Source organism: Callorhinus ursinus, unplaced genomic scaffold, assembly GCF_003265705.2.
Source record: "Callorhinus ursinus isolate GAN/ISIS: 27379988/994484 unplaced genomic scaffold, GSC_fseal_2.0 scaffold24, whole genome shotgun sequence".
In the NCBI taxonomy this organism is placed as follows: Eukaryota; Metazoa; Chordata; class Mammalia; order Carnivora; family Otariidae; genus Callorhinus; species Callorhinus ursinus.
The window spans coordinates 4,605,384-4,619,111 of record NW_027397086.1 but is presented as its reverse complement, the minus strand read 5'-3'; the positions used below and the strand labels follow the sequence as shown (position 1 = coordinate 4,619,111).

Here is a 13,728-nt window from a genome sequence, read left to right as displayed (position 1 = left end):
CAGCCATCAGATCGTTAAACGTGTTCTTCCTTTCTGCTTCCTGAACCTTTTAAGCAAGAGAAGCAATTAACTTCTCGTTCTAATCTCACCACAGCAAAGGGCATTATTGCCTCTGCCTGGCAGTGTCTGGAATATAGTGGTGGACGTTTTACTTTTGTTAGGTGAATGAATGAACGAATCAGTGAATGACTGTCAGCTCTCCTCCCAAGTCTTTGAGTCCTGGTTGAGACTAGCTATAGTGAAGACCGTATCTACAGACCTCTAATTCAGGGGAGCACATGTCCCCCTGTCTCTTTATTCACCTGTGGCAGGTGTATTAATTGATGGCAGCTCTCTTTTCTCTTCAGTTGTAACCTCGGAACACTTTTCTCAAAGCGCTTAAGGCAGCCTACACCAAGAACACTTGACTTGAAAACTATTTGCTGTAACCTTTATTTTACTATTTTAACAGACAGTGAGTAGAAGCTCAAAAGCAAAGAAGAAACTGACACTGAATCCTCTATCCTTCCCCCATGAAAATGGCGATGACCCCAGGAGACCCACATTCATCTTGTTCTTGTACTTGAGAATTGGCCTCTCTAAACTTAGGAAACAGGCCACCAGACCTCACTTCTGACATTAACTGCTGAGTACAGGGGTCCCCAGGGCTGCTCTCAGGTTCAATAATTTGCTAGAAGGGGATTCACAGAATCTAGTGAAAGCTGCTAGGCTTGCTTATGGTTTATTACGGCGAAAGGATACAGATTCAGATTAGCCAAGGCAACAGACACAAGGGACAGAGTCCAGGAGAGTTCCAAATGCAGAGCTTCCCAGTTGTCCTCTCCTGGTGGGCTTGTCCTGTCCCGGTGGGCTCAAGGACAACAATAACCCATCCTGGCAATGATGTGTGACGGTATATGCACCAGGAAAGCTCACCTGAGTCTTGGTGTCCAGAGGTAGATCTGATACTGTGTAACCCAAAGCACCCCCTGCCCACAAGTCAGGTTATTCTCCTGTGTGGCTCAAGGCCCAGGTAAACACACACTCCTGCAGGACATTCCCAGGGCTTAGAGATGACCTCTCAGGAGCCAAGGGCAAAGGCCAGAGCTCTCTTGGGCAGGGTTAAATTCTTTACCACCTAGCCTCTGTTGCTTGTGTTTGGTTTATCGAGCGTGTAATAATCTAATGCCATAAACAGCTAAACATACACATAACAATATTTTTATTCCGCGGAGGATGGTTAGGTGGGGCAGTGGTTAGGTGAGAACGATGGGTTTCTGAAGTCTGGCTGCCTGCATTCACATCCCAGGCCTCCCAGGTACTAACTAGGGTATGACTATGGCTGGTTATTTTACCTTCCTCTGCCTCAGTTTCCTTACTGGTAGATGAGAACAATGACGGTACCTACCCGTGTTGCTATTTTGAGAGTTAAATGAGAGAATGCTTGTGAAAGCCGAACAGTACATGGCTTCTAGAAGTGCTCAATAAATATTACATACTATTATTTCAATATTTATCGTGGAAAAGATTTATCAGCCTTTTGCAAATAATTTTCCCTGGGAATTTTTGTAGAGTTTCCCCTTATTTTTTTCCATTTTCACACTTTCATATCTCTTAACATGAGTGAAAATAGGAGATAACCATCTTTCTTAAGAAATTGTGTTCTCTGTTTTACCAGGTAAGTCTTGCGTTACAGAGGTAAGAAGTGTCCTCCCCCAGGGCAAGCGCATCCTAATGAGTCTGGGAAATGGAAATTCCTGGCAGATCGTGGCTACAAATCGTGGGTAGATTTAAAAGTCAAAAAAAGACATGTCATTTTCCCAAGTTGCTGCTGAGAAATCTAGGAGATTTGGGAGAAGAGAAGTTAAATCTCGAGTCAATAATTTTAGGCCTGACGCGCCAAGCGCTGATGTCACTCATCTCATCCTACCAGTGAGCTCCTTGAAGACTGTCTGTTTGCAAGCGTCCTGCTGCCAGAGCCCAAAGAGAGCCTGCCTGCCTTGGAAGGGGCTCATTGGCCTTTTGGAGACCGTCTAACACTGAATGAAGCGCAAGAGCTTTCTGCGATGTTAAGAGTCTTGAGTTCATGCCAGCCATTAATTGTTTTTCAGGCTTTCCTGTGAAGATGGCCGAACTTGAGACTTGGCTTTTGGTTTTGCCATCTGTGAGCTGCACTTGTCCACATGTGATGTGTATTAAGATTGTTTTTCCAGGGAGCATTGCTTTGATATTTCTCAGTATTGGAATCTGTTCACATTTAAATTATATTGAAAATGTTCGCATTTAGATTTGATGCTCTTGTTTTCCTACTCTTCCCAGTGAGGGGGTCCTCACTCTTCAGCTTCCTACACACTGTGGAGACCAACTGTGTGAGGGCTTGGCTGACAGAGCTTCAGAAAGACCACTAGCTTCTAGGCTAGGCCCTCCGGCTGTCATTGGATTTGGCTTGTAGGACAGATACAGACAGAAGAGGCTTTGCACGTGGCGACCCAGCTACCTAACTGAGTGCTCTCTTGTCCCCTAGCTTATTTCCAGTGATGCCGATGGAGCCATCCAAAGGGCTGGAAGATTCAGAGTGGAAAATGGTTCTTCAGATGAGGTAAGGAAGCCCCACCCCACCCCAATATTGTCACCAAGCACATGATTATAGCACCTGGGTTACAGCAGTGAGCAGTTGGTGATGCTCATTACCGCAGAACACTTGCCTAAATGCAGCCTGGGAAGGGCTCAGTGGAACTCTTCTGACCCTCGCTTGAAGCAGACGTAAAGGGAAAATGCCATTATTCTCTGTATGGAAGGTGCTATTAATAGGGTGATACATACCCTTTAAAAGATCTATAATAAAGCCAGGGACATTAAAGTGGTCTGCCAGCAGTGGGACCAAAGAAGAATTCACAGCCAGCTCACCTTTGTGGGTGGCTCCAGAAGCCCAGCTCTCCCCCTTTGCCAAGCTGGTCAGCTCAGCATTGCCCTGTGAGCAACACAGGGTCTAGGAGAGAGATGCAAAAGTTACTTCAATTACCAAATGCCATCTTTATTCAGGGAAGACACCAGGAAAGGTGTCTGTCCACCATCCTTGGGCCCAAGCCCTCTTTCTGGGGTCTCCTGGTCTTTCTTGCTGCTGGCCACAGGGACTCACCTTGCTTGTGTTTCTTCTTCAGACTTCCACTGCCCACTCTACCCCTTGAGGTCTACCCCCAAAACTGCAGAGTGTGGTGTGAGCCCCAGTGTTTTCCGTCTTTGCTACCTCCCTGAGAGGTAGGCCGTCAGAGGGCTTTAGCACCTCCCACCCCAGCTTTGGAGTCTGACAAGCCTGGGTTCAAGTTTTCGCTCCCCCATCTCCTAGCTATATGACCGTGGGGAAGTAACCCAGCCTTTCTGAGCCTCGGTTTCTTCATCTATAAAATGGATAGTGTCTCTGTATTATTAAAAAGAGCCAGTGAGCCAAGCTTGTAAAGCTGTACTTGTGATGATTGACGGTGGGGTTGTTAACATAACTATATTGCCAGCCTTGCTTTCCCGACCACCTCCTTGATCAAACTCTTGGTGAAGGGCTATGCATTTAACTTGAAAGGCCACAGCATTTGGGACGTTATTTCTTATCTTCAGCTTTGGCTTTAACTTCACGTACCCAGACAGGGGCCTTCACCAGTGCTCTGTGAGGTACAAGGAGGCTGTCCCATCTTGGGCTGGACTCCTGAATAGGTGCCCACATACATCTTGTCCACAGTGATGTCAACTGACCCACACAGAGGAAGGAACTCCCTGCGGAATTTGCTTCTGGAGCTTGGAAACAGCCCTCCGCAAATGACCCAGCTCCTGAAACAAGATGGTCTTGGTACCACAGACTCAGGCAGCCTGCTGTGTGCCAGGAGCTAAGCCCGGAGCAGAAACACTGAGTCTTCATTTCCCAGTGCTTAGAAAGCTAGCAGCTACCATGCTGAGTTTCTACTTTGGGAACCTTAAGTGCCAGAGACCCTAGACGTTGCTGTACCTCAAGACATCCTTGTGCTCCCAAAATTTTTGCAAAACCTTAGCCCCGCCTGAAATGAGCAAACTGTACTAGACTTTACCCACCCCGTGTAAGCAGAGCTCTGCCCCCTGCCAGAACCGGTGTCCAGAGGCAATCCACACTTCCTAAGAAAGACATAAATGTGGTCCTAGGATCCCCAAACACTCCTCACCTGGCTGTGTACCCTGGCCCTGCCCCATGCCAAAGGACACATTTTGGGCCTGGTCAGGGGTTAGAAATCGCCTCTGGAGGATCATGGACAGGAGTGGCTCTACAGTCAGACTGCCTGGGTTCAGATGGTGAGTCCACAGCTCACTAGCAGAGTGACCGTAGACAGTTCACTTAACATCTTTGAAGCCATTTGGTGGAGTTATTGATTTCACAAATCACTGTGGTCTCTTGTGTCCAAAACACAGTCCTGTCTCAGATTGCCTCTCTCTGGGAAATAGGGTATCAGGGCTCAAATACTGTTTTCAATTTTGTTTCTACCAGAGCCACCAAGCGTGAGTGCTCAGTTGGAGCACTGTGGCTGTGTTTTATATTGATGGTCTTCAGCTAAAAGCTTGCGGCCAGTGTTAATGTACACCCTGATAAAAGACCCAAGTGCACATGAGACTCAGAGGGAAACCAAGCTGGCTTGCTCGGAGTCCGTTAAAGTCATCAGTGTACTAGAAGGGACAATACTGGTAGCTGCTTAAAATTTTTCAAACGCACGAAGAAACAGATTGCAAAGTAATTTCATTACTGGGTTATTTCTCCTTTTATTATAGCATTTTAAGTGTTCTTTATACAGTACGGATCCTAGACCCTAATCAGATCCGTGATTTGCAAAAATTCTCTCCCATTCTGTAGATTGCTTTTTCACTTCCTTGATTGTGTCCTTTGAAGCACAGACGTTTTTAAATGTAATGATGTCTCTCATCTACCTAGCTTCTCTTTTTTTTGCTCATGCTTTTCATGTCGTTTCTAAGAAGCATTGCCTAGTTCAAGGTGGCTCAGTCACTTCTTATATATACTGTTCCATTGAAGACAATGTCGAATTTGCCTTGCTTTCTTTTTTTTTTTTTTTTTAAAGATTTTATTTATTTATTTGAGAGAGAGAGAGAGAGAATGAAAGAGAGCACGAGAGGGAAGAGGGTCAGAGGGAGAAGCAGACTCCCCGCTGAGCGGGGAGCCCGATGCGGGACTCGATCCCGGGACCCCAGGATCATGACCTGAGCCGAAGGCAGTCGCTTAACCAACTGAGCCACCCAGGCGCCCTGCCTTGCTTTCTTTACACACAGTCAGTATAATGGTTTTATCATCTGTGACAGATCATTCCACTATGTGACGTTGCTGGGGCTCTCTGTTGTGTGATTTTTCTCCTGGCCTGTGCTCATGGGGTAATAGCCTACTGTGTGTCCCTGTGTTCATGGCCGCCTAACAGCGTGCTGGTGTTGTTCTTGAAAATGAATTTTTCAGATTAATGGGAGGCCCAGGTTGAGTCTCCTTTTGGTAGGGAGTGTTATATCATGATTTAAAATAAGAAATGTGTATTTGGTCTTTTTCTCAGTTCCTGACCCAGAGCTGCCCAAACCTGTGAATTTCCTAAGTGTGGAGAGTGATCAACGTGTCTTTTGTCACGTTAATGAAGTGACTTTTGGAAAGCCCCTAGGGGTGGGGGCTGGTCACCAGAGGAACCTCCCATACAATTACAGGGCTAGAACTTTCAGTCCCACCTCTGACCTCCAACCTTGGGGAGAAGGAAAGGGCTGAAGATTAAGTTCAGTTGCCTATGGCCAGTGATTTAATAAAACACGATTTAATCGATGATTTAATCAATCAGTGAAGTCTCCATAAAAACCCAAAGGACGGGGTTCAGAGAGCTTCCGAGCTGGGGGACATGGGGAGATTTCAGGGGAGTGGCATGCCCAGAGGGCATGGAAGCGCTCCACACCCTTCCCTATGCTTTGCCCTGTGCATCTTTTCCTGAGTTACATCCTTTTATAATGAATCTAGTTAATAGTTAATCCAGTAATCTAGTTAGTAAAATGTTTCTCTTGAGTCCTGTGAGCCACTCTAGCAAATTAATGGAACCCAAGGAGGGCGTCATTGGAACCTCCAATCTATAGCTGTTTGGTCAGAAGCACAGGTAGGACTGAGCCCTTCACCTGTGGGATCCAAGGCTGTCTCCAGGTAGATGGAATCGGCACGGAGTTGAATTTCAGAACACCCAGCTGGTGTCAGAGGGGTAATGTGGGGAGAAAAAAACATACTGGAATTGATGTCAGAATTGAAGGGAGGGTTTGCATTTTCTTTAGCCAGACACTGAAAACTAAATTCCCAGCATGAGACTTCCCAAACCACCCCAGTGATGCAGAACAGAGCTGCAGGTTTACGTGAAGGCTGGCTTGTGGGCACAACACCTCAGAGACTCTCCTCGCTCAGCTCTCCTCAGCACTGACAACCTTTCCTGTAGCTTTTGGGATACAGGGGGTCTCTTCTGGTTCACCTTTTCCTTGAACGTGTAGCCCTTTGGGTTCCCAGCTTAATGTGGGGTGGGTCTCCTATTAGACTGACCTGCTTCAGCGGGTCTGGGGATTTGATACTCTGCTCTCTGGTCCCATGAGGCCACCAAAACCCAAGTTTAGTTTTGCCCAGATTGACAAATATCCTCAAGCTAAAAAAGATATCCAAGGCCCTCTTACCTCTCTGGGTTCCCACTTGCCTCTGTTTGGGCTGGTAATTCCGGACTATCTTGTGAGCATGCCAAGGGCTCTTAAGGAGGTGATTTTGATATTTCAGCAGTTTTAGTTTTTGCCATGGGAGGGTTGGTGGAATAACCTAGCCCACCATTACCAAAAACAAAAGTTGTATCAGGAGTGCTTTATCACATAACAAGTCACAGCATTCATTCAGTCCTCATTTTTCGGCTCCTTTCTCGGTGCCAGGTAGTCTGTGCACTGGTGATGTAGGAGTGGGTAAGATTGCTGAGCTTCCTGTGCTGGTGGCCTCACAGACTGGCAGGGGAGCAGTCAATATAAACAGATAACACAATACATGATGGATAGCAAGTGTTGGTAAGTACCGTGGGGAGAACAGACGGGGGCCTGGTGCAAGGGAAGAGGAAGAGCCCTTCTTAGCTGAGATGGTCAAGCAGGGCTTCACCAGGGATGTCACAGTGAGCCTGAGGCCTCTGAGCAGTGCTTCTCAGACCACTGGTGGTAAAGGACCCACTTTTTAATTTCCAATCTGTTGCAGAGCTCAGTGTGGTCCTACTATGCGTGACCAGTCTGCAACACCCCCTTCATGTGTCACCCCACCCACCAAACTGAGTAATACCCAGATGGGTCTGGATTCTGTTTAACAAAGAAATGAACCTCCTGAGCATGACTTTGGTGACACAGTAATGTCAAAATGCTAGTAAAAGTTCCTAAATGCTTTTCCGTTGCTATATAGTTCATCACTGAGCTGTAAGAAGTTGGCAGACCAGTGCCCATCCATCGACTGTTTCTCACTGCCTGAGTTCATCTAGGCCAGTCCCCCACCCCAGGCAAGAGTCCCTGCACTAACTTCGCCACAGTCAGCTCATTGGTCCCTGCTTGAACATTTCTGCAGGAATGGGAAACTTGCTTCCTCCTTGATAGGTTGTTTTCCTCCAGACACTAGCTGAGTAGCCTACAATTCAGTTCAGTTCTGACACTAACTACCAGAGTTAGCCCCCCAAGACTGCCCTCATTTCAGACACCAGTCACAAGAATCAAGTCCCCAGGTCACCCACACTTCTGTCCCACTTGGCTACAGAGTCATCCCCCCTCCTCAGGTTCAATAATTTGCTAAAATGACTCCTAGAACTTAGGAAAGCATTTCACTTACTATCCCCGGTTTATTACAAAGGATACAACTCAGAACAGCCAAACGGGGGATATGTACAGAGCAAGGTATTGGGGGGCGAGGGCGGGCACAGAGCTTCCGTACCCCAGCTAAGAGGACCGCCCTCCCAGCACCTTAATGTTTTCACCAAGTTGGAAGCTCCCTGAACTCCACCGTGAAAGGGTTTTGTCACATGAGCATGATTGATCGAATCATTGGCCATTGATCATTGAATTGGTCCACAGTCCCACCTCTCCCACAGGGTTCACCGTGGGGCTGAAAGGTGCAAGCTTCTGATCGAGGCTTGGTCTTTCTAGCAAGCAGCCTCATCCTGAAGCTCTGGAGAGACCCAGCAAGAAGCCCCTCATTAGAACAAAAAGCGCTCTGGTCAGTCTCATCACTCAGGAAATCCCCAGGTTCTTTTTATTGGACAGAGTTCATCTGTCTCTATTTTCCACTCAGAGTTTCTGTTTACATTTTCTGTGAGGCTTAGCTGTCTCCACGACGGGCCTCAAGCATTCCAGGGCGTCTGCGGCTCTTCTCCCGAGACGTGGGCACCGCTTCACCCGTCGTCATCCTCCCTGCTGCTCCCGGGCCACGGGTGAGGTGGTTCGTGTCAGGCTGAAGGGGTCAGAACTGAATCTGGGGCTCCAGGTGCACCCCACACAGCCACGGGGCGGCGTAGGCTCGTCCCCCTCCTTGCCGGGCACATTCTCTTTTTACGAAGCCAGTGACTCAGTATGAACCTTCGATATGCTCCCCCTCTCGCCCCGGTCTTCCTCATGGTGTGCTGGAGACCATTTTGGAGTCAGACAAACTGGGGTTCAGGCCTCACTCTATCACTTACCAGTTTATGACTCAATTTCGCCGAGCCTCAGTTTCCTGATGTGTAAAATGGTTGCAAATTTCTGCTTTGTAGCACCTGGCCTTCCCCATCCTGTACTTGTGCAATTTGGATTCATCCCCAAATGTAGGATTTTCCATTGTCCATACTAAATTTAATCTCATTAGTGTGTCCCTAATTGCTAACTGTCAAGAGTTTTGGTTTTTTTTTTTTTTTGACATCTTCATTCTGTCACCTGTCCTATTAGCTAACCCACTGAGAAGCTTTATATTACCTTCAAATGTGCTTCCCCTGCCATCTGTATGCTCATTCAGATTATTAATTAAAATGAGTGTGACCCCCGGGTGGATCACTGGAGACCTCCCTTACAGCTCACTTGTATGTATCAATTAGTATATTGTGGATCAGGGGGACAATCTTTCAGCTTTTTATAAATCAATCTTCCTTCATGTGAGAGGATTCTCTTCCACATTGTTGGGGGATATGTAAACGAGTACAATATTTTGTGAGGGCAATTAGCAGTAATTAAAAATGCACACACCATTTGGCCAGTAGTTCTACTACTAGGATGTGTATTGTAATGTTATTTATTTTTTATTATTATGTTAATCACCATACATTACATCATTAGTTTTTGATGCAGTGTTCCATGATTCATTGTTTGCGTATAACACCCAGTGCTCCACGCAGAACAGTGCCCTCCTTAATACCCATCACCAGGCTAACCCATCCCCCCTCCCCCTTCCCCTCTAGAACCCTCAGTTGGTTTTTCAGAGTCCATCGTCTCTCATGGGTTGTCTCCCCCTCCTATTTGTAATGTTATTTAAAATAGAAAAAAAAAAAACCCACCTGGAAACAACTTCAGTTTCCATCAGTAAAGGAATAATTACACAAATTACCTAAATTATGATACATTTATACAATGGAATGCTTAGAAGATATTAGAAAGAAGGAGGCAGTAGTATATGTCATACCATAGAAAAATGTTTAAGATACAGTTAGACCTAAAAGCAAGTTCCAGAATGATTAGTATATACCATCCCGTTTCCTCAACAAACAAACAGACAAAAAGGTAAATAAGTTTGTCAGTGTGCAAGAAAGTTTCCAAAAGGGTACATAAGAATTAAGCAGTAATTGTTTCTAGAGAATGGAAATGGCAGGTCGGGAAAGCAGTCGGAGATCCTTGACTTTGCATGGCAGGTCCTTTTATGCCGTTTATGTAGTTTACATATCTCTACTCAACTGTAGTGTTTAATTTTTCTAAAAATCTGCATAGTCGCTAAAAAGAACAAGGTAGATCTAAATGTACTGACATAAAGTACTTCCAAGATATTTTCTTTTTTTCTTAAGTTGTATTTGTTTAAGTAATCTCTACATCCACCATGGGGCTCGAACTCACGACCCCGAGATCAAGAGTCACATGCTCTTCCAACTAAGCCAGCCAGGTGCCCCCTAAGGTATTTTCTTTAGTGGAAAAAATCAAGTTTCAGTGTAATAGCTCCACTAACATCCCATTTATGAAAACAAATTCTATGTGTATATGGATAACAAATTCTGTGTGTATACACATATATGTGTGTGTTATGAATGTATATGATATGTGGACATGGATGTGAATGTATACGTGTATATAGCACATATGTATACAGCAAACACACCTTTGTCAATGCATACAAAGGTCTGAGACTATCCACACCAACCTGGTAGAATGGTTATCAGAGGAAAAGGGTGTGCACAGGGGCATGGAGGATGGGAAGAGACAGGAATTTTACTTTGTGTGTGGTTTCACTTTTTTCAACCAGCTTATATTTATTTGCATTTGCAATTCAGAAGTTTTTAGTGTATTTTTTTTAATACATTTTCCTTACTGCCAGCATTCTCTCAGCAATTTAAACCTAGAAACTAAAGTCAAGTCCATTTAAATGCATCCTCTCATTAATTGAGCTCGCTCTGGAAAAGACTATGAAAACTCCCAGGTGTTCTATAAAACTAGGGGTCTCATCTGTAGTCCAAGTGTATGGTGCAGATCCCCTGCTTAAGTTGAACACTCACAAACATTCAGATAAAATGAGGGTGTTATATATGGATTTTGATTACATTCTCCTCAAAATATCCTGGCCAGATTTGCTCAGTCCTCCTCCTTCACATCCCACAAGTATAAATGGGGTAACTAAATTAAATTAAATTAAATTGAATTGAATTAAATTAAATTAAAAAGATGGTGAAGGGGCGCCTGGGTGGCTCAGTCTGTTAAGCGTCCCACTCTTGGTTTTGGCTCAGGTCGTGATCTCAGGCTCCATGCTCAGCAGGGAGTCTGCTTCTCCCCCTCTGCTCCTCCCCACTCTCACGCTCTCTCTCTCTCAAATAAATCGTTTTTTTTTAAAGATTTTATTCATTTACTTGTCAGAGAGAGAGAGAGCACACAAGCAGGGGAAGCAGCAGTCAGAGGGAGAAGTAGGCTCCCCACTGAGCAAGGAGCCTGATGGTGGGACTCGATCCCAGGACTCTGGACTCAAGACCTGAGCCGAAGGCAGACGCTCAACCAACTGAGTCACCCAGGGTCCCTCAAATAAATAAAATCTTAAAAAAATAAATAAATAAAGACAATGAAGGCAACAAGAAGCTTTTGTGGGCTTTGGAATTTGTTGCAGGAATGATTCAGGATTTCTTAGTCTCAGGACTCATTTAACACTATGGGCGTGTTCAGGCAGGTCTGCAGCATAGAAAAATGTTCTCTTCATAACACCTTTTAGCAAACGTTTATCTAAAAGGACATAAGATAACTGAGCATTTGCAGTGTTAATCTTTAGTTGTTTGGCAAATATGCCCATCAGAATATTTCCTCCAAACTTGCTTGTTGATGTCAAAGAAATGAAGTGTTCCTGGTGTCTCGGTCAACATTTAAGATGACAAAGTTTCTATATCTCTGAAATCCTCTAAAATAGGTCATACTTAAAAGACTTAAGATTTATTGCAAAATTAAAGCCACAGTTAGGCACTACTACGCCCACTCCAGAACCACTAAAAGGAAAATGCCTGAAACGCTAAGAGCTGGTCAGAGGACAGGGAGCAACTAGAGCTCTCCACATCTTGCTAATAGTGTAAGTTGGTGTGTCCCCTTTGGAAGTTTGGCAGTGTCTACTAAAATTGAACGTCTACCTCCTCTGGTCCTAGGATGTATACCCAACATCAGTGAGTGCTTATGTCCACCAAAAGACAGACACAAGACTGTCCATGTGACTTTATTCTTAACGACCCCAAACTGGAAACAGCCCATATGTCCATCAGCTGGAGGATGGATACATACACTGTGGTGTTCATACTGGGGGCTAGGTACATGGCAGTGGGAGAGAGTGAACTTGTTACATCCCCAACGTGGATGAGATGAACGTCACAGACGTGGTGCCAAAGGACGGATACACACTATATGATTTCATTTCTGTGAAGTTCAAGAGCAAGTAAAAGGAATCGTGGTGATAGAAGTCAGGGTAATGGTTACCTTTCAGAGTATGCCTGGGTACTGACTGGGCAGGTGAGTGGAGGAGCTGTCTGGGGTGCTGAAAATGCTTTCTGTCGTGATCCAGGGAGTGGTTCCAAGGGTGTCTACATATTTTAAAAATCATTTACTGTTCACTCAAGATTTGTGCCCTTTTCTGTCCGCTTCTGGTACTTACCATCAGAAGCTCATTTTTGGAGTCGTTCTGGCATGTCTGGTCTTGGGCAGAGAGGGTGCTTTTTGTTTTTTCTTTGCTTTAGTCTCCTTTCTTTGTCAGTTCCTGCATATGTTCTGGTCTTTACACCTCATATCATATGTGATTTTAACAAGGGACAGGAAGTGTCTCACTCTGCGAGACTCACAACTTTTTTGGTGTTGGGGTCCCCCCCCCCCATTTTAGTTAAGGATTCAGTGAAGACAAAAGTTAAGTAGGTAGCTTTTTGATCATTTAAGAAAAAACCTCATAATTGACACTTTGTATTTGATAGAGATTGGCCAGAGTCATGCCACTGGCCAGAGTCCCGTCTCTGTGAGATGCTCCTCCAGTGTTATTCTGTCCTGCGGTTGCTAGTGTTCAGACCTCTGGGAGGGGAGAAGGCAGAAGATCTAGAGTATGGGGGTCAGCTTTTATGTCCTTTGACCCCCTTGGCAATCTGTGAAGCCTGTAGACCCCTTCTCAGAATATTTTTGAACACACAAAACAAAATACATAGGATTACAAAGGAAAACAGTTGTGTTAAATTAGTTATCAGAGGGGCACCTGGGTGGCTCAGTCAGTTAAGCATCTGACCCTTGATTTCAGCTCAGGTCATGATCCCAGGGTTGTGGGATTGAGTTCTGCATCGCTTACGATTCTCTCCCTCCCTCCCCCATCTCTGCATACTCTGTCTAAAAAAAGGAAAGAAATAGTTATCAGACTGATTTTTTAAACCTAATTTATGATACAGTAATATACATCCTTTTTTTATCAGTACATTAAGTAACAAATCCAGCAGCAGGGCTTATAGCTATTACAGTTTTGAACAGTCAAGATTGTAAACAGCATTCAAGATATCTTCAGCCACTATAGTGAGTTCTGAAAATATCTGATTTGTGTGTGTGTGTGTGTGTGTGTGTATGTGAGAGAGAGAGAGAGAGAGAGAGAGAGACATGGTTCCCAGGGTTGTTCTACTGTAGTTTTTTGGGTTTTGTTTTGTTGTTGTTGTTGTTGTTGTTGTTTTGCATACACTTATAATTGAAAGAAACACATTTATTTTTAAGATTTTATTTTTAAGTAATCTCTGCACCCAACGTAGGGCTCAAACTTACAACCCTGAGATCAGAAGTCCCATGCTCTACCGACTGAGCCAACCAGGTGCCCCAAGAAATACTACATTTTAGTTTGAAGTTAGGGAAATAACGATTTTTTTTTTTTTTTTTGCTTCACCCAAGTTCATGCCCTTCCTGGATTCTTTTAGAACCCCTGGCCTAGAGCATTGCTTCTCAAAGTTTAGTGTTCCTCAGAGTCACCTGGGATGCCTGTGAAACTACCGATTCTAGGGCCCC

At 44.9% G+C, this 13,728-nt stretch overlaps 1 protein-coding gene across 4 annotated transcripts in view; it reads left to right on the top strand.

Moving 5' to 3' along the window:
• Positions 1-13,728, top strand: part of GARNL3 (GTPase activating Rap/RanGAP domain like 3) — a 140,529-nt gene that overhangs the window by 58,315 nt on the left and 68,486 nt on the right. For all 4 annotated transcript variants that reach the window (XM_025888463.2, XM_073905728.1, XM_073905729.1 and 1 more), the window contains one exon: positions 2,504-2,578. In XM_025888463.2, the coding sequence (XP_025744248.1) occupies positions 2,504-2,578 (75 nt within the window). The remainder of the gene's footprint in view (positions 1-2,503; positions 2,579-13,728) is intronic.